Below are 25,069 nucleotides of genomic sequence, written 5' to 3'. Positions count from 1 at the left end.
ACCTGATTTGTTTGCATCAGTGTAGAATGTAGGGACCCCAGGAATTGGTGTTTTTCTTATAGTGCGTGGAAGGATCCAAATAGTTTTCTTTATGAATTTGATTCTCTTACTTTTCCCAAAAGTTACTGCAAGCCCTGTGCCAATATTCACTATCTTTCCATAAGGAGGAAATTTCCTCATTGTTAAAGGCACTATAATTTCTGCTGGGTCCCTTCCTGTCAGTTGACAAAGTCTTAATTTACCTTTTAAGATCAAATCAGAAATATTTTCTATATATGTTTTTAGTTTTTTATTCTGTTTATGTGGCAGAAATATCTATTCTGATATGATATCTTTCCTCTGCATCAAAATCCCTGAAGGGTATTCTCTAGATGGTAAAATAACCAGAATACAGTCTAGTTCTGGGTCCACATGGTCCACATGTGCTTCTAGTATTCTCTTTTCTACCCATCCTAATACTTTTTCAGCTTCTGCTGATAATATTTGGTGACTTTTTAAGTCCTTGTCCCTTTTTAGGGCCATTTTTAAACTTTTCAAATCAAGCCTTTCTACCACAATAGTAATCTGTAGTTGAGAAATCTCTCCTAGTAATTTTTGAAGATCATTAAGAGTCTGGTATCGACTTCTTCTGATCTGTACTTTTTGTGGTCTAATTTTCTGTAGACCTATTTTATATCCTAAGTAATTGATTGAATCTCCTTTGTATTTTTTCGGGGACAATCTGTAATCCCCAGAGAGGTAAAATTTCCTTTACTTCCTCAAACATCTTTTTTTTTTTTTAAGATTTTATTTATTTATTACATATACACCAGATTGAATTGTAGATGGTTGTCAGCCACCATGTGGTTGCTGGGAATTGAACTCAAGACCTCTGGAAGTGCAGTCAGTGCTCTTAACCTCTGAGCCATCTCTCCAGCCCCTTCCTCAAACATCTTTACTAACGTTTCTATCTTAGAATGTATATCATCCATATAATGGTAAATTATTGATTGTGGAAACTTTACAAATTATTCCCAATGGTTTTTGCACAAAATATTGGCACAGGGTGAGACTATTTAACATTCCCTATGGCAAGACCTTCCATTGATATCTCTTGACTGGCTGAGAATTGTTAAAAGTAGGCACCATGAAGGCAAATTTTTCCCTATCTTTTTCTTGTAAAGGAATAGTGAAGAAGCAATCTTTTAAATCAATGACTATAACAGACCATTCTATAGGTATCAGAGAAGGCAAGGGCATTCCAGGCTGTAGACAGCCCATTGGCTGAATTACTTTATTGATGGCTCTCAGGTCTGTAAGCTTTCTCCATTTTCCAGATTTTTTTTTGATAAAAATATAGGAAAATTCCAAGGGCTGGTAGATTCTTCAATATGTCCAGAATTTAGCTGTTCCTGAAACAGCTTTTCTAAAGCCTCTAGCTTCTTAGAGGTCATAGGCCATTGCCCCACCAAGACAGGTTCATCTGTTAGCTATTTTAAGGGTAGGACTTTTGGCTGCTCTGTAAGTCTGGCACTTGTATTCTGTTTATGTACACTCTGGATGGTTGGTATCTCTTTTCTATAGTGCCTTACAATATTTTTTCCACAACCATGAACTTGTTCATGGTTCATATCTGATACTGGAGGAATGTTAATCCGGGTATTCCATTGCTGCAATAGATCATGACCCCATAGATTTATAGTTATATTAGCCACATATGGCCTCAGTTTTCCTCTTTGTCCTTCTGGCCCTATACTTCAACCCATCTCGTGCTCTGTTTTACCTGAGATAGTGTTCCAATCCCTAAGAACTGAACATTTACATCTTTCAGGGGCCATCTTGGAGGCCAAGATTTTTGACTTATAATGGTTACATCATTGCCTGTGACAAGGATTCCCTCAATTACCCTTGTTGGGGAAGTCCTGTGTATATGTCAATAAAGCACTGCTGGCCAATAGGGAAGTAAGATAGGTGGTACTAGGAGTCCAGGAGGACTCTGGGAAGGAGAAACACAGAGAGTCAAGATGTAACGCCATGTGTTAGGAAGCCTGGAAACTTCTCCGGTAAGAGATATACTTAGATTAACAATTATGGGGTAATTACTTAAGTCAGAGCTAGCCAGTAAGAAACAAGCAAGGCCAACAGCTTCATAATTAAGATAGCCTCCTGTGTGTTTATTTGGGACTGATGCGGCTCTGGAACCAGGCTGGCGGGAAGGCTTCTCTTTACACACCCTGTTATTCATTTGTACTCTTTTTTTTTTCTGAGACAGGGTATCTTTGTGGCTTTGGAGGCTGTCCTGGAACTAGCTCTTGTAGACCAGGCTGGTGTTAAACTCACAGAGATCCTCCTGCCTCTGCCTCCCAAGTGCTGGGATTAAAGGCGTGTGCCACCACCACCTGGCCCTATTTGTATTCTTAATTTAGGTCTTTGATCACTTATAGAAGTTTGCAAAAAATTTGTTGTTTTGTTTCCTCCATTTACATTTGATTCATCCTCCACAGCTAATCTATCATCCAGAGCGGTATGATTTTTTTTTACAATAGGCACTGGATTCTCTAATCACTCTGGGGACGGTTGTCCTCCTGCAGTGACTGGGAATGACCAGACCACTTTTGACATGGGGGCCTTCAAGAGACCCCCAAGGAGTTTTCCGATTGTAAAGGGTTTCTTTTCTGGGTGTGGTCAGTGCAGCAGGTGCAGGTGGGGTGGATATCTCACTACAATTCCCTTTTTAGTCTAAAGAAAAGATTTATACTTGATACAAAACTATATAAGGACAGCAAATATCAAGTATGCACTAGAAGAAGGAAAAATAAGAACAAACACATTTAAGACCAATTGCCAGTGATGCAACAAGAGCAAATGACAAGAACTACAACACCCCACTTCCTTAAGGCTACAAGAAATCAAAACCTAGCATTTCATAGTCCTTAAGATTATGGGTCCAAAATGGTTCTCTCTGGATGAAAATCAAGATGTTGGCTTTCACCATGAAGGAACTTCCTCTATGGGGTACCAGGAATTCTCTACTTCATATTATGACTTCCACAGACAGCTCACATTTCTTGCTCAGGGCTCCAACTTCTGCTTCTGGGTCACATCCTCTCTGATTTCAACTTTCCTTTCTCCCTCTTGTTCTTTTCTTTCTTTCTTTCTTTCTTTCTTTTTTTTTTTTTTTTGAGACAGGTTTTTCTCTGTGTAACAGCCCTGGTTGTCCTGGAATTCTCTCTGTAGACTAGGCTGGCCTGGAACTCACAGAGATCCCCTTGCCTCTGCCTCCCAAGTGCTGAGACTAAAGGTATGTGCCATTGCCGCCAGGCTCTCCCTCTTTTTCTTATAAAGACTCTTGTGATTACACTGGGCCACTTGGATATTGTAGAATAACTCCCCTGGTCAAATCTGTAACTTGATTATACCTGCACTCCCACCCCCTGGCCCAGGCGTGAAGATCAGAACACAGACATCTTTGGGGCATCATATCTAAAGGGACATGGAGTCGGAAAGGCCTGAGCTGGGGTTGCCTGGCATCTTGGAAGACGGAAGCCAGTACAAATGGAGTAGAATTAACATGCTTTTCGTAGCCTCTGTGGGTTCCAGTGAGAATTTTGGCTGTTCCCTGAGTCAGACGGAAATAGATGAGAGACATGATCTCACTAGTTTTTGTTTGTTTTTAATTATCACATCTATTTATTTATTTACTTATTTATTTTGTATGGAGGAGAGACAGGCACACACATGGTGAAAGTCAGAGGACAACTGCTGAAGTTGGTTCTCCCTTTACATCATGTGTTTCCCAAGGATTAAATTCAGGTTAGCCTCTGAGCCAAGTACCTTTACCTGCTGAACCATCTTGCTGGCCCAATCTAACTTTTTTTCCTTCCTTCCTTCCTTCCTTCCTTCCTTCCTTCCTTCCTTCCTTCCTTCCTTCCTTCCTTCCTTCCTTCCTTCCTTCCTTCCTTCTTTCTTTTTGGCTTTTCAAGACAGGGCTTCTTTGTGCAATCTTGGCTGACCTGGAACTCTCTGTAGAGTAGGCTGTGGCCTTGAACTCAGAGAGATGTGCCTACCTCTGCCCCTGAGTGCTGAGACTAATGGTGTGAGCCACCACTACCTGACTCAATCTCACAATTTTTAATAGGCCACTGCCAGCTACTATACTGAGAACAGACTACCCATGAGGAGGCTGCTCAATATCCAAGCTGAGATGATGATAGGCCAGACTTCAACAGCGGAGGAAATAATGAGATTTTGAGTTTCTGGAGATACTTCAGCATCAACAGAGAGCGGCAAGTCAAGGATGATTTCAAAGTTTTTCTTTCTTTCAGATGTTTGGCTTATGAGGATGTAGTTTTTTGCTAGTATAGCATGTGCTTACCATGTTCTGAGTTAAAATTCTAGCAACCCTTGCTCCCAAAAGATGCTCTCTGTATTGGTATGTTTTCTAGTGCTATAACAAAATGCCCTGGGCAGGCTACTTTAAAAAGAAATAAAACTTATTTAGCTCACAGTTTGAAAACTGAAATCCAAGAGTGCAAGGAATAGCTCTCGCCGCCTTTGTTGGTTCTGGAGAGAAAATTGGCCTTTATTCCATAAGATGGGATGAATGAGACACAACCTCAGTTTGGCCTTTGCTTATTGCTATTGGCTGGTAAGATCAGGGCAGGAGTCTCAATGGATAGGATGCCAGAGAGGCCTTCAGGGAGTCAGCTCAGGCTTTTCTAACTTGTTCTCACGACAGCTCATGAGAACATTCCCTTAGGAGGAAGACACCCCCCAGGGTCAGAGCAAGCCCCACTTTGGCCCATACTACGGTACTGGGTGCCATGCATCCCCTACAGGAGGCCTTATGAGACAAGCTGCATTCAAGCCACGGGACCCTTCAAGCCTTGAAGAGAGGCTTCCCATTTTGAAGGACTGGAAAAATTAACAATACTGTTAAAATGTCCACACTAGCCAATGTGATCCCTTCCAAAATGCATTTTTCACAGAAACAGAAAAAGAGCACCTTAGATTTCATATGGTGCCAAGGACTTGGACAGTCTGAAGTATCTTTGGGAAGAACAAAGCCAAAAGTGCAAATAAAGCCAGATGCACGCCCATTTCAAGCTGTACTACAAGGTTATAATAAGCAAAATGGGATGAAATAAAAACAATCAGACAAGCAGGAGAACAGAATGTGAGCCCAGAAATAAACTCAAGCACATGTTGTCAATTAATCTTCAACAAGGGCACCAAAAGTACACAGTGGAGAAATGAATCTTCAGTCCACGGAGTAGAGACAGCAACATGCAAAGAAGTAAAACTGGACCCTATTCTTACATGCTACACATGATCTCAAAGTAGATCCATTTCAGTTGTAAGTGCAGGTGCCTGAAGGGGCCAGAAGACAGTGTCTAGATCCCCTGCAGCTGGAGTTGACAGTTGTCTGACATGGGTGTTGGGAACTGGACTCAGGTCACTAAGCCCATCTCTAGCCCATTAAACCGGTTATAGACTGAAATATAAGACTTGACAAAGGGAAACTTCCAAGAGAAAAGCCCCTTGACATGAGCTTTGGCCACATGTGTTGGTTTTGAGACAGGGTCTCACTATGTAGCCTTGGCTGGCCTGTAACTCACTGTGTGCCTGCCTCCAGCTCCTGAGTTAAAGGTGTGCACCACCACGCCTGGCTTTTCTTCTCTTTTCTTTTCCTTTTGGGAAATACTAAAAGCACATGGTGCAAGATAAAATAAGCAGGTGCAAACTAACCAAAGCAAATTTCATGAGAAAGGAAACTAGATGAAAAGTCACTCTACAGAAGGGAAGTTAAGAGTTGCAAGTAATATTTAATAAAGGGTTAATGTCTAAAATAGCATGCATACAATCAGGTAGCAAAAAAGTCAATTTGTCTGTCTTAATAGTCAAAGGACCTGAAAAGACACTTTTCCAAAGACATCTCCACATGGCCACTGGCATGTTGAAAGTCCTCAACTCCCATTGTCGGAGAAGTATAAACAAGACCAGGAGTTGTCTCCTAGAACTTGATAGGGAGGCTGTCTCAAGAAAAAGCTAAGGGTTGGCAAGGACATGAAAGAGTTAGAACCCTGGTGCCTGTCAGCAGAAATATAAATTAAAATCTTAAAAAGGCTCAGAAAGTTAAAAATAGGCTAAGCAATGGTGGCACACATCTTTAATCCTAGCACTTAGAAGCCAGTGGCAGGCAGACCTCTGCAAATTTGAGGCCAGCCTGATCTACACAGTAAATGAGTCCAGGACTGCATAGTGAGCTGAAAGAGAGAGAACAAGAGAGAGAGAACTCACTCAAACACAGAGAACTGAAGTGATGGAAATTTTAACCAGCTTGGTTATGGTGGCTATATATAACGTATATATTTCTATATACGTACACAAAATTAAATTATATACTTGTTTTGGGGGGGGGTTGTTTTGTTTTGTTGAGACAAGGTTTCTTTATACAACAGCCCAGCTGTCCTGGAATTTACTTTGTAGACCAGGCTGGCCTGAAATTCAGAGATCCACCTGCTTCTGCCTCCCGAGTGCTGGAATTAAAGACATGCCACCACTGCCTGGCCCAGCTTTCAATTTTAAAATTTATTTTATGTGCACAAATGTTTTGTCTGCATGTATATGTGCACCATGTATGTGCCTGATGCCCACAGAGAACAGAAGAGGGCATTGGGTCCTCTAGAGCTGGAGTTACAAGCTGCCATGTGGGTACTGGGAAGGGTCTGGCAGGTGAAGGAGACTGTTGTCCTGACTTTGTGGTGTTAGGAGTTTTCCTGGGTGCTGATTCAGGGCATGTGATCAGAGTGGCTTGGAGCCTTGAGGCTTCCTACTGTATTGTATTCTATTTCTCACATTGCTAAGGACAAGCACTATTGTCCTCTGACAGCAGGAACCTATGGAGTGAGAGGGGCCTGGACCCTGTGTAAACTAACTCACAAGTGTTCCCAGTGACTAAATACAGCTCGGAGCCACTGATTGGACCCTTTCTGAAAACCTGTTCCAGATTGGCCTGGCCTGGAGGGCTCTGACCAGAGCTGTCCACTGTGCCACGTCTATGGGGACAAGTGTTTCCCTTCTCTCAGGACAGAAACCCAGGCTGTCCCTTTCCCTCCTCAGTGACAACACAGGCAGGTTCAGCATGCATGACCATTTATTGGCTTTGACTTTTCCACATAATTGTTCTTCACTGGCCAGGGAATGAAGATGTGGGGGATGACAGGTCAGAATCAAAGGCACTTTGAATGTTAGAATGGGTGAACAGAGGTTGATCTAAAAGTGACAAGCCCATTTCAAAGGCTCACAAAGTCTGTGCCCAGGAAACCTGGCCTCATTCAGCTAGCACCTTCCCGTGCAGGCATCACTGGACCCATGCCTTCTGCTGTCCCTCCATCCCTAACACCTTTAGGCCCTGGCTGCTTCGGTGAGGGGGCTGAACACGTGAAGTTCTGTGCACACAAAAGTGACAAAAAGAAAAAGAGAAAGAAAAGTGACAGGGTCATGGGTAATTGTAGCCTTCGACTACAGCTCCACAGTGCAGTGTGATGAAGACCCCGGGCCCGAGGATTAACGTGAACACTTGGCTCTGTGAGCCTGGCCTGGCTTCCGAACCCTCCGGGTAGTGTTTGCTCTGGAGCCCTCCGTACCACAGCATGAAGGAAGAGGAAGTGGTGTCTGCACAGCTGGAGCCTGGGGACTGTGCAGATCTCTGTGGTGAGAGGGAGTTTCAATCTCCTCAGACCCCGCGCCAAGGATGGAGACAGTCCGTGAGGGGAAACAGGATGCTGGCTCCCAGGAGGGCTGTCCCCGAGGCCAAGGCCGGGCTCCCCTGCTTCTACCGCTTCTTCTTCGTCTCTTTCTTTGGCCTCTTGCTGGCGGGAGGGATGGCAGCCTTGGGCTTCCTCAGCATCTCTGCACTTCTGGGCTCCGACTGCTCTGCCTCCTGTGTGGCAATTTTTAAAAAGAGAGAGTCCTGTTTAGAGGAACTCACCTTGACCAAAGGGATTCTGCCAACTGAAGCATACCCCAAAACACAAGGGAACGATTGTTACCCAGACTAGATTCTGAAAGTACATGGCACCGGGTGGCATCTGGGCTCCTTTACCTCCCAGTTCAGTAGCCTATGGGCCTCTCAGTCCCATGTCTTATGTGTAAAACACCTGGAGGAGGCGCAGTCACAGGGAACACCAGCAGGGTTGGTGGCACCCAGTGGTTGTCAGGGTGCCCCATGCTAGGACAGCATTAGTGAGAGCTGGCTGTGGGACAGGCTACTACGGTTGCTCTCCTCCCCCATTCATCTACAGAATCTGGGCTGGGGTGGAGCGAGTAGGTGGGCTATCACCCTGTGTTCTGCAGAGTCTGGCAGGGGTGCCCTAGGGGAGAGCAGAGGCAGCCTCAGGCCAGAGCCCCAGATTCTCCGCAACTAGGGCAGCTCCATTCTGTGCTTCATACCCTAGGGTGCATCCCTTGTAAGATTTGCCTGAAACAAAGGTTCTGCAGCTTGAAAAAGAAAAAAAAAGTTCAAAGCCACAGATCCAGGTCTGGCCCTCACTTCAGATAAAGCTGAACCCCAGGAAGGGTCACGCCGGCCCCAGGCCACTTCACTTGTACCAGAGAAGAATCGGGAATGCTCCTATCTGGCATTCTTTGGAATCCCTTTGGTGATAACACAAGGAGTGCGGTGGCCCAAAGAACACCAGAGGCAGGTTAGCTAAGGGAATGCCAGCCACAGTCTGGGCTTTGTCTGCAAGCTGTACTTGGTATGCAGTGTTTACTCTTAAAAATCCATGCTGGGTGGGGGTGGGGCATGGCGGCTCAGCAGCTTAAGGTGCAGCAATGAGCTGACTTTGATCTCCAGGAGAACTGACTCCTAAAGCTGTCCTGTCCTCTGACCTCCAAAAATATAGCATGATGGAGCCAGGTGGTGGTGGCGCACGCCTTTAATCCCAATACTTGGGAGGCGGAGGCAGGTGGATCTCTGTGAGTTCCAGGCCAGTGTGGAATGATTGAACATTCTTTTCAGATGTGTGTGTCTAGGAAAAAGAGGGAAGAGAAAACTACATTTATGACAGCCTCACTTTTAAGGCTGGGGGCACCACATCTCATTTGGAATGACCGAGTGGAGAAAGAAACCTCCACTGCTAGGTGTTTCCTGGGTCTGTGGAAGCATCTTTTTGGATACAGCTCTATCAGCAATAAGGTGGTGAGAGAACAGCTCACCAGGCCAGAAAATCGCTGCTATCCATCAGGCCCAGGTGAAGGGATCTGTACAGAAAATCGCTGCTATCCATCAGGCCCAGGTGAAGGGATCTGTACAGTGCCAAGGGACAAGCAGCTCAGTGTATGGCTGTGCAACTGTAAATCGGAACAGAATGTCACTCAACACTGTCATTCTTTCCTTGAGAACAGTCCAGGGACAGAAAAGCACTGAGCCTTGCTTGCTCAGGTCGCATGTTAACTGTCTCATTTGACCTGCCAGGAGCTCTCCTCTTTTTGTGGCTCAGCTAGATTAAGGTTGGACAGAACTCGGACCAGGTCAGCCTCACACTGGAGCTCTGGCCCTTCCCACTGTATCGCTCCTGCCTGAGGCCCTAGGTGTGGAAATGGAGCAAGGCAGTGGCCTGGAGAAGAGGACAAGATTCCAGATGAGACAGAGAGTAGGGAAGTTGTCCACAAGGGCTCAACTAGGCCAAACAGAAACACAACATCCAACGTGCTTGTTGGGGAAGTGGAATTGTGATTAGACAAAACAGTCTGGGAGAGGTGGCTGGGGGCGGGGGCAGTTCAGTTAGTAAAGCACTTGCTGTAGAAGTGTATGGACCTGAGTTCAGTACCCATGTAAAACGTGGGGTATGGAAGCACACAGCTGTTATCTTAGCATTAGGGAGGCAGAGACATGATGTCTGGGGCCTGAGTACACGCACACGCGCACACACACGCACGCACACAAGCACGCACGCACACGCACACACGCACGCACGCACACACACCCCAGCTCCAGAAGCTCATTCTAGACACACTTGGGCAGGACTTCACAGGTCCTTCCCATTGCTTAGCCTGTGGCTGCTGTGTATCCAGCCGGCTCTCCCGTGAGCTGGTACACACTTGCAGCCTGGGGCCTGTGGAAGCATGATGATGCCCTCGCCCTGCCCACCACACAGCACTCTCAGGAACAGGTCATTAAGTAAAGCACACCTGCCTCCCAAGCCAACTATAAGCTCCTCCCAAGCTGCAACCTCATGGCCTGAGAAGCAGAGCTGCCTCTGTCAGCCTGCCCCTGGATGCTAGGACTGGGTGTGTGCTTGTTCAGCTAACTGTACAGTTGTGGTGGCCCTGATGGGCATGGAAACTCTGGCCCTCTGCAGAACTTTGCACAGGGCTCTAGCACTCTAGGCCATTATCCCAGAGCCCAGGGAAGGGTTTTTCAGGTCTCCAGACACCACAGGGTTTGGGTTGGAAGTGACATCTCTGTGGGCAGCACATTAAATGCCACCACACTATCTGCTTTTGGTGAGCTGCCCAGGAGAGCACGTGGCCAAGTAAAGCCTCCATGAGATTTGCGAAGTGAACAGAGAGATTTGCGAAGTGAACAAGCAGAGGACAGGTCTGAGCTGTAAATCCTGGATGACAGGGATGCTGATAGCTACAATCTTCCCTACACACCACAGGGCCTGAGAGGGAAGTCAGTATGCCCCGGGAAAGGCAGGAGCTAGAGAGACAGATGGCTCCAAAGACACTAAGCTTCCAAGTCCACTATGCCTTGATATCCTCAGTTCTCCAAGCTAACAAGCCAATACCATGTCTTTGTGGGGAAGCTATCTGCTGAGGCTTCATTAACACAACAGACCGGGACACAGACATTGGCAAGCGAAGCTGCCTTCCTTCTAGGTGCTGGCAGCTGGCTGGCAGCTCAGCCAACACCTAAACTATGAACTCACGGGGAGCTACCAGATGCACTCTTACTACGGGCTACGTGAGTCACTGAACAAAGCCAGTACCCTCTCACGTAGGGCCAAACGGATCTACATTCCGTGCAGAAACTGATCCAAAAGAGGCCTGGGAGGCAAGTTCATGCCAGGCGAGGCCGAGGGAGCAACGGCCCACACCTTCCTCCTTACTTTCTCTCCCCTGCCCCTTCTTTTCTCCTTCTCCCCCCTCCTCTTCTTTGTTTTGTTTTTCGAGACAGAGTTTCTCTGTGTAATAGTCCTGGCTGCCCTAGAACTCATTTTGTAAACCAGGCTGGCCTGGAACTCACAGAAATCCGCCTGCCTCTGCCTCCTTGAGTGCTGAAATTAAAGGTGTGCACCACCACCACCCAACTTTCTTTATGTCCTTTTCCTTAGCATAGGGTCTCGTTATGCAGCCTTGGCTAGTCTGGAACTTGCTATGTAGATCAGACTAGCCTTGAACTCTTAGTATCCACCTACCTCTTCCTTGAGGGTGCAGGGATTAAGGGTGTGCACAAGCATGTCTGGCTTACTACTCTGTAAGTTGCTTTCTTTCACCTAGGAAAACCTACACAGGCCTGCCCAGAAATGCACCAAGTGAGGCCCAAAGTGAGTTCTGCCGGAACCCTTTGAAGAGGGCTGCCTGGGCTGGGCAGAGCTGGCAAGCTGAGTCTGCTTGTCTCTAGTTTCAGGGGTAGTAGATTCACTTAAGCTCCCCAGGACCCTAGGTTTTGTAGGAACAGACCTCTCCTCTTCTCACTTTTCAGCTTCCACCCACTGACCACGGCTGTCCCCAGTGGGCCAGTCATACAGTTCCTTCTAGTGGCCTTTGAACTAGACCAAGCAGGAAGCCTTGGGAAGCTGCAGCTGATGGAGACAAACCCCAGGAGCTGTCATCTCACCACAGGGCCAGGGAACAGAGGAAGCAGGCGCTGGTGAGAGCCGTGAAAGACAAGAGAGGGCCAGAGGGGAGGCAGAGGGCACCTCAGGAGTCCGGGTTCCCAGTCGAACAGCAATTACACCTCAGTCTGTCTACAGCACATTGAAACCTCAAGCAGGGCAGGTAGGCGGGGTCAACTTCAGGCCTTTCTGGAATCTTAATTTCCTTGCAGAGACCAGCAATTCCCTAAGTTTCAAGTAAGCATGCTAAGTGGAAGCAAGTTCAAGGCCGGTCTGGGCTACAGGAGTAGACCCAGTTTCAAAACTGTGACTCTCACACACACAGAGCAGCAAATGGATAAGTGACCCTGAGATCTCTGGTCTAGCTTCTCCCAGGATCTTCCTTTCTCAGCTTGCGACATCAAGCTATCATCCCAAACTTAACCTGTCCTAAAATCAGTTTATGCTTCAGGGAAATCCAAGGTCTAGACAAGTGCTACATATTACATCACTTGGGCACACTACAAACACTATCTGAGACTCTGATAGTGTTTATATCTCCATGAGTCAGTCCAGACTACGAAGACTCCCAAGATGGCCCAGGCAGCCACAGAACCACAGGTAGACGCCACTCCCAGCCTCTGACTCATGGGCAAGCGGCAAGCGTCAGCAATCAATCCCTTCTTCTAAAGCCTAGAAGCTCAGAGCCCTTATTTTATTTTCCTTTTGAGACAGGGTCTCACCATGTACCTGTAGCTGGCTACATAGACCAAGCCGGCCTTGACCTCGAAGAGATCATCTGTCTCTGTCCCCTGAGTGTTGTAGCTAAAGGCATGTGCTACTATGAACAGCCTATCTCTTACTAGCTTTATTTATTATGGCTGTGTGTATGCATGTGTGGGTGTATTTTGGCGGTCAGGAGACAACTTTATAGAGTCACTTCTCTTCTGCCGCCATGTAGGTTCTGGGACTAAAGAAGTCATCAGGTTTGGGACCTTTACCCATGTCACCAGTCCCCCAGGATCCTTTTAACCATTCCCTCCATACAGCCAGACTTGGCTTGAGAGACAAGTGTATTTGCTGTCTTGTCTGGACTGGGTGGAAGCAGTCTAAGGATCTGCTATCTCATATTTTAGAATCCAGCCTACAAGAAAATACTTGAGTTGTGTGGCCTTGGCTTTAATCGGGAGCAAATAAATGTTTTCTCAGGTCTTAGTTTAATGAGGTGTCAATGAGAAAAACTTCCATCTGGCTTAGAATTCTAGAGACTTGGCTTGTGTTGACCAAGAGCTCTTGTTTCTGCTCTAAAAGGGAAGGGGGCAGGGTGGGAATCGGTTATATGTGTTCTTTTTTTCTTCTTCCCTGATTAGCCCCCAAAGAGCTTTCAAATAATCTGCTAAGTACTGAAACACTGAAGTCACAAACCAGTTGCAAGAAATCAGCTTAGTGGAACAAGAGGAAAGACATTCTTTTGGTTTTCGAAGTCTTTCCCATCATCTGAAGCCAAAAATATTATCTTCTGACCCAAAAAGCCACTAATAAATTTTGTTTCTATGTGCCGACCAGGAGGTCGTTCTGCCCTAAGCAAAGAGCAGCATTGTTCTCTGGGCTCCTCACCCCACTTCTGCCCCACTGCCCCTCTGTTGAATCCTCTGCTACCAAGCCCTTCCCTGCTGCCCCCAGGCCATAGGAGTGCAGACTCCCTCCCCAATACCTCCCTCTTCCCCTAGTTAAAGGTCCCCACCCCATTTTCCCCTCCGTGGCCCAGCAGTGGAGCTGACACTCATCAGGACTGCTGTCTACTTCTCACGCACAGCTCCATTTCCTTTCCTAGAGTGGGGGGGGGGGGCGGTCTCATGGCAACATACAGAAGAAAGTCGGTAGCAGAATCCCTAGTCTCAGGGGCCATGTGCTGGCCTGAGGCAGTAAATGGGTTCACAGTGCTCCATCATTATCATCATCATCATCATTGCTAGTGAACCCCTGAAAAAGTCGTAGCTGCTTTTTAAAAATTTGTTAAAAGATGGTTTTTTCTTAATATTTTCAATGATTATTTGAGACTTTCATATAAAATGCACCCAGATCACTCGTACTTCTCAGTCCTCCCAGATCCACCCACCCCCAACCCTTGTGGCCTTCCCCTATGAAAAGAGATTACAAAGTTCAATTTGTGTTGTCCACATAGTTACTAGAGCATGGTCAAACTCATGATGGGTAGCCCCCCCCCCACATACACACACAAAGAAAAGTGAGCCTTTTCCCTCCTCTGCCTGTAACCATCTATTGTGGAGAGCTACATTTCAGGATCCCCATCACAATTTCCAAGAGTCCTCTTCAATGGCTTCCTGTCTAGGTTGTTACTTTTTTGGGGGATGGGGTTGTCACAGGATCATTGATACACTGCAGAAGCTTCCTTGTCCTTTAGTCAGCAGGAGCATGGATCATGGACTTCCACAAGGCATCTGGTGACACTACAGACCACAGTGTCCTCCAGTATCAGCATGTGCCATGGACCTCAGCATGGTATCCAGTGGCAGTACAGGACATGGACACCAACACAGTCTCCCCAGTGACAGCCTAGCCCACAGTCATCAACACAAACATCTGCATGGCCTCTGCTGGTAACACGGGCCACCTACATCAACGAAGCCTCCAGCTGCAGCAGGACCATGGACCCAGGCATGTTCCCTGGTGGCAGCATGGACCACAGACATCAACATGGTTCGGCCTCTCTCCTCTAAGTATGCACTGTTTCATTCCTCCACCCTTCCTACCCCTCCATCAAAACTTCATTTGTTGGAGTGGCATCAGAAGCTACAGCACATCACTCCATCACTCTGTAAGTGACGTGCTCCTAGACCTGGTTCTGTAGCACCAGTTCCTCCTTGGGAGTCCAGTAGCTTGTAGATGGAGTAGGTGTTGGTGATGACTTGACTTGAAGCATTGATCTGGGTTTGGATAGCTGTAGAGTTGGTCAGGGCACTGCGTGCTGTCACAGACTCTTCAGGTGTATGTACATAAATACGTATGTATGTATGTTTTTTCAAGATAGGGTTCTTTGCCGGGCGGTGGTGGCGCACGCCTTTAATCCCAGCACTCGGGAGGCAGAGGCAGGCGGATCTCTGTGAGTTCGAGACCAGCCTGGTCTACCGAGCGAGTTCCAGGACATGGTCCAAAAAACAATACAGAGAAACCCTGTCTTGAAAAACCAAAAAAAAAAAAAAAAAAAAAAAAAAAGATAGGGTTCTTTGTGTAGCCTTGGCTGTCCAGAACTAGCTTGTAGACCTGGCCTTGAACTCACAAACATTGCCTGCCTCTCACTCCTGAAGGCTTGGATTTAAGTCGTGCATCACTACCACCCAGCTTAAAATAAATCTTAAACAAGCCATCTTTCCAACCTCAGTTTGTTGTTGTTAAGATTTATTTTATCTGTCAAAAATCAGGTGTTCATAGGTGTATGGGTTAATATCAGGGTTTTCAATTCAATTCCATTGGTCTACCTGTCTAGAAGCTAAAATTATACAATGGAAAAAAGAAAGCATCTTCAATAAATGATGCTGGCATAATTGGATGCTGGCATGTAGAAGACTGTAGATAGATCCATATCTATCACCATGCACAAAACTTAAGCCCAAATGGATCAAAGACCTCAACATAAATCCAGCCACACTGAACCTCTTAGAAGAAAAAGTAGGAGGTACCCTTGAACCTGATACTGAACAAAACACCAGTAGCACAGGCACTGAGATCAACAACTAATAAATGGAACCTCCTGAAACTAAGAAGCTTCTGTAAGGCAAAGGACACAGTCAACAAGACAAAATCCATAGAATGGAAAAAGATATTCACCAACCCCATCTGACAGAGTGCTGATTTCCAAAAGATACAAAGAACTCAAGAAGCTAGTTACCAAAACACCAAATAATTCTATTAAAAAGTGGGGTACAGAACTAAATAGAGCATTCTCAATAGAGGAATCTAAAATGGCTGAAAGACACTTAAGAAAGTGCTCAACATCCTTAGCTATTAGGGAAATGCAAATCAAAACAACTCTGAGATACCATCTTGCTCCTGTCAGAATGGCTAAAATCAAAACCACCAATGACAGTTTATGCTGGAGAGGATGTGGAAAAAGGGGGACACTCCTCCACTGCTGGTGGGAATGCAAACTTGTACAAACTTGGAAATCAGTATGGCAGTTCCTCAGGAAAATGGGAATCAGCCTACCACAAGATCTAGCAATTCCACTCTTAGGCATATAACCAAAAGATGTACATTCATAAACAAGGACATCTGTTCAACTATGTTCATAGCAGCGTTATTTGTAATAGCCAGAACCTGGAAGCAACCTAGATGCCCCTCAACTAAAGAATGGATAAAGAAAATGTGGTATATTTATACAATGGAGTACTACTTAGCAGAAAAAAAAATGGAATCTTGAAATTCACAGGCAAATGGATGGCACTAGAATAAACCATCCTGAGTGAGGTAACCCAGTCACAAAAAGACAAACATGGTATGTACTCACTCATATATGGATATTAGACATAGAGCATAGGATTACCAGCCTACAATCCACACTGCCAGAGAAGCTAGGAAACAAGGAGGACACTAAGAGAGACATACATGGTCCCTCAGAGAAGGGGAAAAGGACAAGATTTCTTAAGCAAATTGGGAGCATGGGGGGAAGGGAGAGGGAGTTAGGAGAAAGACAAGGGGAGAAGAGGAGGGGAGAAGTGGACATGAGGGAGTAGGAAGATTGAGTTGAGGGGGGGATAGAGGAGAGCAAGAAAAGAGATACCATAATAGAGGGAGCCATTATAGGTTTAAAGAGAAATCTGGCACTAGGGAAATGTCCAGAGATCTAACAATCTAAGCAATAGTAGAGAGGCTACCTTAAATGATCTTCCCCAATAATGAGATTGATGACTACCTTATATGCCATCCTAGAGCCTTCATCAAATAGCTTATGGAAGCAGAAGCAGAGATTCACACTAAACACTGAACTGAACTCCTGGAATCCAGTTGCAGAGAGGGAGGAGTGATGAGCAAAGGGGTCAAGACCAGGCTGGTGAAACCCACAGAGACAGCTGACCTGAACAAGGGGGAGCTCATGGACCCCAGACTGATAACTGGGAAACCAGCATAGGACCAACTCATACCCCCTGAACATGGATGTCAGTTAGGAGGCCTGGGCAATCTATGGGGCCTCTGATAGTAGATCAGTATTTATCTCTAGTATATGAATGGACTTTGGGAGTCCATTCCACATAGAGGGATACTCTCTCAGCCTAGACACATGGGGGAGGACCTAGACCCTGCCCCAAATGATATGACAGACTTTGAAGATCCCCCATGGAATGCCTCACCCTCCCTGGGGAGCAGAAAGGGGATGGGATAAGGGGTCAGTGGGGGGCAGGGGAGGAGGAGGAGGAAGAGGGAACTGGGATTGACATGTAAAACAAGCTTGTTTCTAATTTACATTTAACAAAAAGAAAAAAAGATTTATTTTATTTGTATTTATATGTGTGTGTGTTTATGTGGGTGCCTGAAAAGGCCAGAAGAGGGTGTTGGAGTCTCTGGAGGCAGGGTTAACAGGTGTTGGGAGCCACCCAATGTGGGTGCTGGGAAACAAGCTTGGGTGCTCTGCAAGAGCAGGGAGCATTATTTAAAAAAATGGGGCCGGGCGTTGGTGGCGCACGCCTTTAATCCCAGCATTCGGGAGGCAGAGGCAGGCGGATCTCTGTGAGTTCGAGGCCAGGCTGGACCGACAGCCTCCAAAACAGAGAAACCCTGTCTCATAAAACAAAACAAAACAAAAAAACAACAACAAAAAAAATGGGGCTGGAGAGATGGCTCAGCGGTTAAGAGCACTGACTGCTCTTCCAGAGGACCTGGGTTCAATTCTCAGCATCCACATGGCAGCTCACAACTGTCTGTAACTTCAGTTCCAGGGAAGATGACACCCTCACACAGACATACATGCACACAAAACACCAATGTAAATGAAATAAAATAAATTATTAAAAAAGAGCAGGGAGCACTCTTAACTGGGCCATCTCTCTAGTTCCCAGCAAGTTTGTTTAAAAAGGTAAAAACAGACAAATATAGTGGTACACCCTCTTAAGCCTAGCACTTGGGAGATAGAGGTGGACAGATCTCTGTGAGTTTGAGAACAGTCTGGTCTACATAGTGAGGGGTAGTGAGTTTGAGAATAGTCTGTTCTACATAGTGAGGGGTAGTGAGTTTGAGAACAGTCTGTTCTACATAGTGAGGGGTAGTGAGTTTGAGAACAGTCTGTTCTACATAGTGAGGGGTAGTGAGTTTGAGAACAGTCTGTTCTACATAGTGAGGGGTAGTGAGTTTGAGAACAGTCTGTTCTACATAGTGAGGGGTAGTAAGTTTGAGAACAGTCTGTTCTACATAGTGAGGGGTAGTGAGTTTGAGAACAGTCTGTTCTACATAGTGAGGGGTAGTGAGTTTGAGAATAGTCTGGTCTACATAGTGAGGGGTAGTGAGTTTGAGAACAGTCTGGTCTACATAGTGAGATGTAGTCTGGCCAGTGAGATGACTCAGCAGGTCAAAGGCCTGCTGACCTGAGTTTGAGCCCCACAATTCACAGGGTAGAAAGAACTGACTCCTGCAAGCTGTCCTCTGACCTCCATACATATACACATGCATTCACAAAGATTGCTTAAACAGCCCTACATGGCGCACTTGGGAAACTATTATTCTCTGTTTCAGGCCAGCCTGGGCTACAGTGTGAAATCTTGTCTCAGTAAAATAAAGCTAATACAGTAAAGTTCAGTTAGGAAAGTAGCTCCCCTGTGTTCCCCACCCTCTGAACTACAAGAAAAATGAAAAAGATTTACTGCAATGTATTTATATTTTAAAAGATGAGGTAAATTAAGTCTTCCTGCTTGTTGGGGGAGTTAGGAGACATGTACTTAATTTTTTTCCTTTTTTCCTATTTGTTTTTTAGGAGACATGTATTAAATTTTTAAAAGTTATATCTATTTATTTACTATGGGCGGTACCACAGTGAACATGTGTCAAGGTCAGAGAGCAACTTTCAGTTGATTTGAGGAAGACTTATTTCTGAGCCCCTTGTCAATTCCTTGCTTCTAAGGACCGTAGTCTGCTGTGGTCCTTCCCTGCAAGCCTGTGGAACCTTAGCCTGCTGCTGCCCTTCCCTGAAAGCCTGTGGAACCTTAGCCTGCTGCTGCCCTTCCCTGCAAGCCTGTGGAACCTTAGCCTGCTGCTGCCCTTCCCTGCAAGCCTGTGGGACTGATTCAGGCTCACTTCAAAAGGTTAAGAACAATGGGCGGAACATGGTTTCCCCTCATAGCTCTCCAATTAAAACAATGGTCATCACCTCCCTCCCTGGAGACTCAGAGCAGCTTCAGCAACAGCAGCTAGAGACAGACAAAGTTTGTTACTACAATCAATGTCCAATATCCTGTCTGAGGACTCGGGCCAGGGATTGTGTTTTTAAAATGTGATGTGACTATGGGTGGAAAGTCCAGTGGTGACATCCACAAATGCCAGAATACACGACAGACCAAATAATCAGAGGCCATGAGCCTGTTCACGCTGGAGCACCTTGATGCTCTGCCCTTTGCCTTGTTTGTATACATGTGCTGAGTGTGTGCTCATGCTGTGTGTGGTACATGCATCCATGTGCACATACAGAGACCTGAGGACACCAAACCTGGGACTTGCTGTTTTTCAGCTATGTTGGTGGCCAGCAAGCCCTAGTACTCTGCCTGTCTTAACCTACCCCAGTGCTGGGGTCACGTGCATTTAGCCATGTGGATGCTAAGGACCCAAATTAGGTCCTCATGCTGAACAGCACAGCAAGCACTTATCCACTGAGTCATTTCCATATCCCCTGCTCCAGACAGTGTCTATGCAGCTCAGATTGGTCCTGAATTTACTGTGTAACTGCCTTAGTTAGGTTTTCTATTGCTATGAAGAGATAAAATGACCATGGCAATTCTTATAAGAAAAACATTTAATTGAGAGCCTCCCCCTTTACAGTTTCAGAGGTTCAGTCCATTATCATCATGATGGGGTGCATGGCAGCATGCAGGCAGACGTGATACTAGAGCTGAGAGTCCTACATCTTGTAGGCAAGAGGAAGTTGACTGCAACACTGGGTAGTATCCTGAGCATAGGAAACCTCAAAGCCCACCCCTTCCAACACTTCCTCCAACAAGGTCACACGCACTCCAACAAAGCCATTCCTCCTTATAGTGCTACTTGCTATGAGATTATGGGGCCAATCAAACTACCACAGTAGCCTAAGGTTGCATTCAAACTACCACAGTAGCCTAAGGCAGCCCCAAACTCACAAGTGCTGGGACTACAAGTGTGTGTGCCTCAGGACCTCTTAGCCCTCTTCTCATCTCACTTCAGTATCTTCTTAGGAGACTTCATCCTCTCACATGGCTTCAGTGCCATCTTACACACGCCTTAATGTCAGTCAACTATCTGCGACAGCCTTCTCTTCCTGCAAACATACAAACCCACCTGCTGACTTGTGACAGACAGACCACCCAGATGCCAAAAAGATACCTTTAAGAATATATATATATATATATATGTATATATATAATTTATTTTTATTTTATGTGCATTGGTGCTTTGCCTACATGCATGTCTGTGTGTTAATTTTGTTAGGGCTGGCAAGATGACTCAGTGGGTAAAGGCACTTGCAGCCAAGCTTGACAACCTAAGTTCAATCCCAGTGACCCTCATGGTAGAAGGAAAAACCCAACTCCTGGAGGTTGCTCTCTGACCTCCATACACACATTGGCATATGCACACTTACATATACACACACAAAATAAATAAATGTAAAAAATGTTTTAAGGTACAATTGTAACCTCACAAGTAAAAGCAGCAAAGTCTTCAGTTTGAATTCTAAACACCAGTATGAATTCCAGTTTTTTTCCACTGAAATAGGATCTCACCTTGTAGCCAAAACTGGCCTACAATTTACTAGAGTCTAGACTGCCCTCAAATTTACAGCAATCCTCCTGCTTTAGCTTCCTGAGAGCTGTAATTACAGGTGTGAGCTATTATACCTGGTGCAATTTCTTTCCTAAAAAAACTTAGTGTGTCTGGGTGTGCTGGCACAATTTACTATTATAGCATTGGGGGGGGGGGGGCTGAAGTAGGAGAAGAGAGGGTTCAAGGACAGATTGGGCTTAAAAGCAAGACCCTATCTCAAGTAACAAAACAAAGAGACAAAAACCAGGCCAGTGGCACGGTTCACAGCGTGAAGGTCATCTGCTAACAAGACTGACAAACTGAGCTCTGTCCCTAGACCCTACATAGTGGGAGAACCAACTCCCAAAGTTGTCCTTTGACCTCCACACAAGTTCACACCCATACACACGCTCAACAAACAAGCAAATAAATGCAATTTAGAAATTAAAATGGAGATAGAGAGATGGCTGAGTAGACAAGAGTACTTGCTGATACTGAAGAGGACCTGGGTTCAGTTCCCAGGACAGTCCATTGTGAGCTACCAGGGGATCCAACAGGCATGCACATGCTCATTTACACATATGCAGGAATTATTCATACATACAAACCAAAAAATTTTTTAAAAATCTAGTTAACACATCAAATAGACGGTTGGTGTCTTAGTTGGAGTTTTTATTGCTGTGAAGAGACACCAAGACCACAGCAACTCTTATAGGGAAACATTTAATTGGGAGGGGCTCTTTTACAGTCTAGGAGGTTCAGTCCATTATCATCATGGTGGAGAGCATGGTGATGTGCAGACAGACATGGTGCTGGAGGAATAGCTGAGAGCCCTAAATTGTGCAGGCAACAGGAAGTCAACTGAGTGCCACACTGAGGGAAGCTTGAGCAAAGAAGACCTCAAAGTCCACCCCCATAGTGACACACCTCCTAATAGTGCCACTCCCTTCAGGGGCAATGTTCTTTCACACCTCCACAGCTGGCAAGATGGCTCAGTGGTTAAGAGTACTCGGTGTTCTTCCAAGAGGACCTGGGTTCACATCAGGCAGCTCACTTTATGGCAGCTGGCAATGCAGGAGGAATAATGAATCTCAGTGGTGACCAACAGTGGATGCTGTAGCCACTTAGGACAAAGAATTCAGGCTCAGGTAAGACCATCTGAACTTTACAAAGATCTTTCGATGCACAGGAGACCCTGACACCATGATCCTGCTGACACCAACCACAACTGTAAAGTCAGCAAGTCCAGAGTACCAGTTGTACCAGGTACACCAAACAACTGAATGAATGGCCTTAAGCGCCTACACAGAACTTCTGTGAGAACAGTGGCCACTCAGAGAAGCAATCAGACAAATCCTGGAATGTGTAGTTCACAGGTGATAAAATCTTGCTTTCTCCAACAAATCAACGTCAGAAGAAAATGAGAGTGGATGGAAGAAGGATGTTGCAGAATAAAGACACTCATAGAGTCAGAGTCAAACCCAAAGCCAATGTGATCATGCCACCATTTGCCTTCAAACCCTCTGAGCCCTGCCCACACCTCAGGCTGCACCTCTCACCGAGTCCCCTCTGTTCTAGCCACAGTCATGTCCTGGGCTCCCTCAACTAGCCCAGAGCTACAGTGCACTTCCCCTACCCTGGAATGCTATCTTCCCACTAACCCCACTTCACCTGGGAGAAGCCTGCTCATTCTATTTCAGCATCAGGGAAATCCCAGGGTATGATTGGGTCCCTTCTCCTAGTTATTCACTCATACTGTACTTTGTGCTTCTCATAGAAGCAAAAACAAACAAAAGAAATTTTTTTCCGAGACATGGTGTCTTTGTATGGCCGTGGCTGTACTGGAACTCAATCTGTAGGCTGGCCTCAAACTCACAGAGATCCATCTGCTTCTGTCTCCTGACCACCACCACCACCAGGCTCATGAAAGCAAATTTACTTCTTTTCTTTCCCAACTTTGGGAGACAGGATCTTACTATACAGCCCAGGCTGGCCTTGAACTCACAATCCTCTTGCCTTGATCTCTCAAGTGCTGGGACTACAGGCATGCATCAGTAGGAGTTGCTTTATATCTGCATCGCTCCCAAAGACAAGAAGCTCCTTGAAGGCAGAGGCCACACTCCTTAGCAGTCTGATATGCAGTAGGAGCTCATAGCCTTAATAGAAGTCAAGGTTGATGGCTCACACTTACAGTTCCAGGAGGCTGAGGTGGGGAGGCTGCCTCAAACCTAAAGTCAGCTAGACTCTATCTCAAAATAAAATAAAGAGCTTAATAGAAACCTAGCATTCAGACTCATGGAGATATTGATTTTCGGGCCAGCTCTAGGTTATACAATAAAACCCTGCCTCAAAAAAAATGAATTATTATAAAAAAGATCTGAACAGCCGGGTGTGGTGGTGCACGCCTTTAATCCCAGCACTCGGGAGGCAGAGGCAAGAGGATCTCTGTGAGTTCGAGGCCAGCCTGGTCAACAGAGGGAGTTCCAGGACAGGCTCCAAAGCAATAGAGAAACCCTGTCTCGAAAAAACAAAAAACAAAAACAAAAACAAAACCCTGAACAAATGAAGGGCTAATCACCTGGTTCCATCCATCAGGTAGGAATCCAGGGGTCATACTAACTCGATTAGGACCAGCACAGTCCCTGCTGATCTGGGATGTGGTGATGTCTACTAGTATAAGAACCCAGTCTGCCATTCAGAAAGCTGAGACCCCAGGGAAGTACTCACCGCCTCATGGGACTTGGGAATGGGTACGATGATGGCCAAGACACAGATGAGCTGGAAGATGGCTCCCAAGAAGAGCCCGTAGCGCAGCAGGTTCTCCAGAAAGGTGGGCTCAGGCACCTCAGGAGGTGAGAAGTCTAGGTCAGAGGCCATGGCCCAAGTCACCCCTCTCCAGAACCAAATTCTAAATGAAAAGAATGAATGTCAGTGTCTTAGTTAGGGTTTCTATTGCTGTGAGGAGACACTATGACCACAGCAACTCTTATAACAGCAAACATTTAACTGGGCCTGGCTTACAGTTCAGAGGTTTAGTCCATTATTGTCATGGTGGGAAACAAGGCAGCATGCAGGCAGACATGGTGCTGGAGGAGCTAAGAGTTCTTACAACTTGACTCACAGGAAGTGATCTGAGACACTGGGCGGTATCTTCAGCATATATGAGACCTCAAATCCCACCTCCACAGTGACACACTTCTTTCAACAAGGCCACACCTACTGCAACAAAGCCACATATCCCAATAGTGCCACTCCCTTAGGGGGCCATTTTCTTTCAAAACACCACATCAGGTTTCTTTCTTTTTCTTCTTTTTTTGGGGGGAGGATGGGAGGGTGTTGAGGTAGGTTTGCCCTGGAACTCATTTTGTAGTAGACCAGCCTGGCCTCACAGCGATCCATCTGCCTCTTCCTCCTGAGCGCTGGGACTAAAGGTGTGGCCACTGTGATCCTTAAATGTGTGATCTTTAAATGCCTCCATGATGGGGGAAGTCCTGTGTATATGTTAATAAAGCACTGTTGGCCAATAAGGAAGAAGATAGGTGGGACTAGGAGTCGAGGAGGATTCTGGGTAAGAGAAACACAGGGAGTCAAGATGTAGCTGTGATAGGGGTAAGAAGTTCGGAACTATTCTCTGGTAAAAGAAATACTTAAATTAACAATTATGGGGTAAATACTTAAGTCAGAGCTAGCCAGTAAGAAACAAGCAAGGCCAACAGCTTCATAATTAATATAGCCTCCTATGTGATCATTTGGGACTGATGCAGCTTTGCAACAGGCCGGCAGGAAGGCTTCCCTTTACATAATGGTGTTAGGAGCGGGATTGAATTTCCACATAGAACAACAAAAGCTTTAAAGGAATTTTAGAAAAAAAAAGGACAGAGAGAAGCACGGCTTTTTGGTAGCAGCATTTTTCTCAGGTGGGCTCTATTTTGCTAGCGACAAACAGAGACTCACTCGGCACGCTTAAGGGAGTCTTCCTGACTCAGCATTAAAAAAAAAGCAAGGTTTTTTTTTTAAGAGACTCTGCTAACAATTGAAAGATGTGTTTGTACAGCTGGAAGTGGCAGTGACCACATCTCTAGGCCGGCAGCTTTTGCTGGATGTCAGCATAGACTGAGACAATGAGCTGAAGTCATGCTTACGCCCGCCATCTTGGAAAGACTGCAGTTTAAACAGCCACGGTTTTACAGATAAGACACGTGGCCAGAAAAACATAAAGATTTACAGGAAAGTCAGACTTGGATGAAGAAAAACCTCCAAATGTTTAC

The 25,069-nt window shown here is 45.8% G+C and overlaps 1 protein-coding gene across 1 annotated transcript in view; it reads right to left on the bottom strand.

Annotated features, from left to right (window-relative positions):
* Positions 1-7,117: 7,117 nt before the first annotated feature.
* The window catches only part of Manbal (mannosidase beta like), a 32,190-nt gene continuing 14,238 nt past the window's right edge, over positions 7,118-25,069 (bottom strand). Inside the window, exons 2-3 of the mRNA XM_005084594.4 lie at positions 23,529-23,709; positions 7,118-7,924 (exon numbers count right to left, since the gene is read on the bottom strand). Coding sequence (XP_005084651.1) covers positions 7,817-7,924; positions 23,529-23,678 — 258 coding nt within the window. The 5' untranslated portion in view covers positions 23,679-23,709 and the 3' untranslated portion in view covers positions 7,118-7,816. The remainder of the gene's footprint in view (positions 7,925-23,528; positions 23,710-25,069) is intronic.

This window comes from Mesocricetus auratus, unplaced genomic scaffold, assembly GCF_017639785.1.
Source record: "Mesocricetus auratus isolate SY011 unplaced genomic scaffold, BCM_Maur_2.0 Super-Scaffold_100028, whole genome shotgun sequence".
Taxonomy (NCBI): Eukaryota; Metazoa; Chordata; class Mammalia; order Rodentia; family Cricetidae; genus Mesocricetus; species Mesocricetus auratus.
This window is presented reverse-complemented; position numbering and strand designations above follow the sequence as displayed.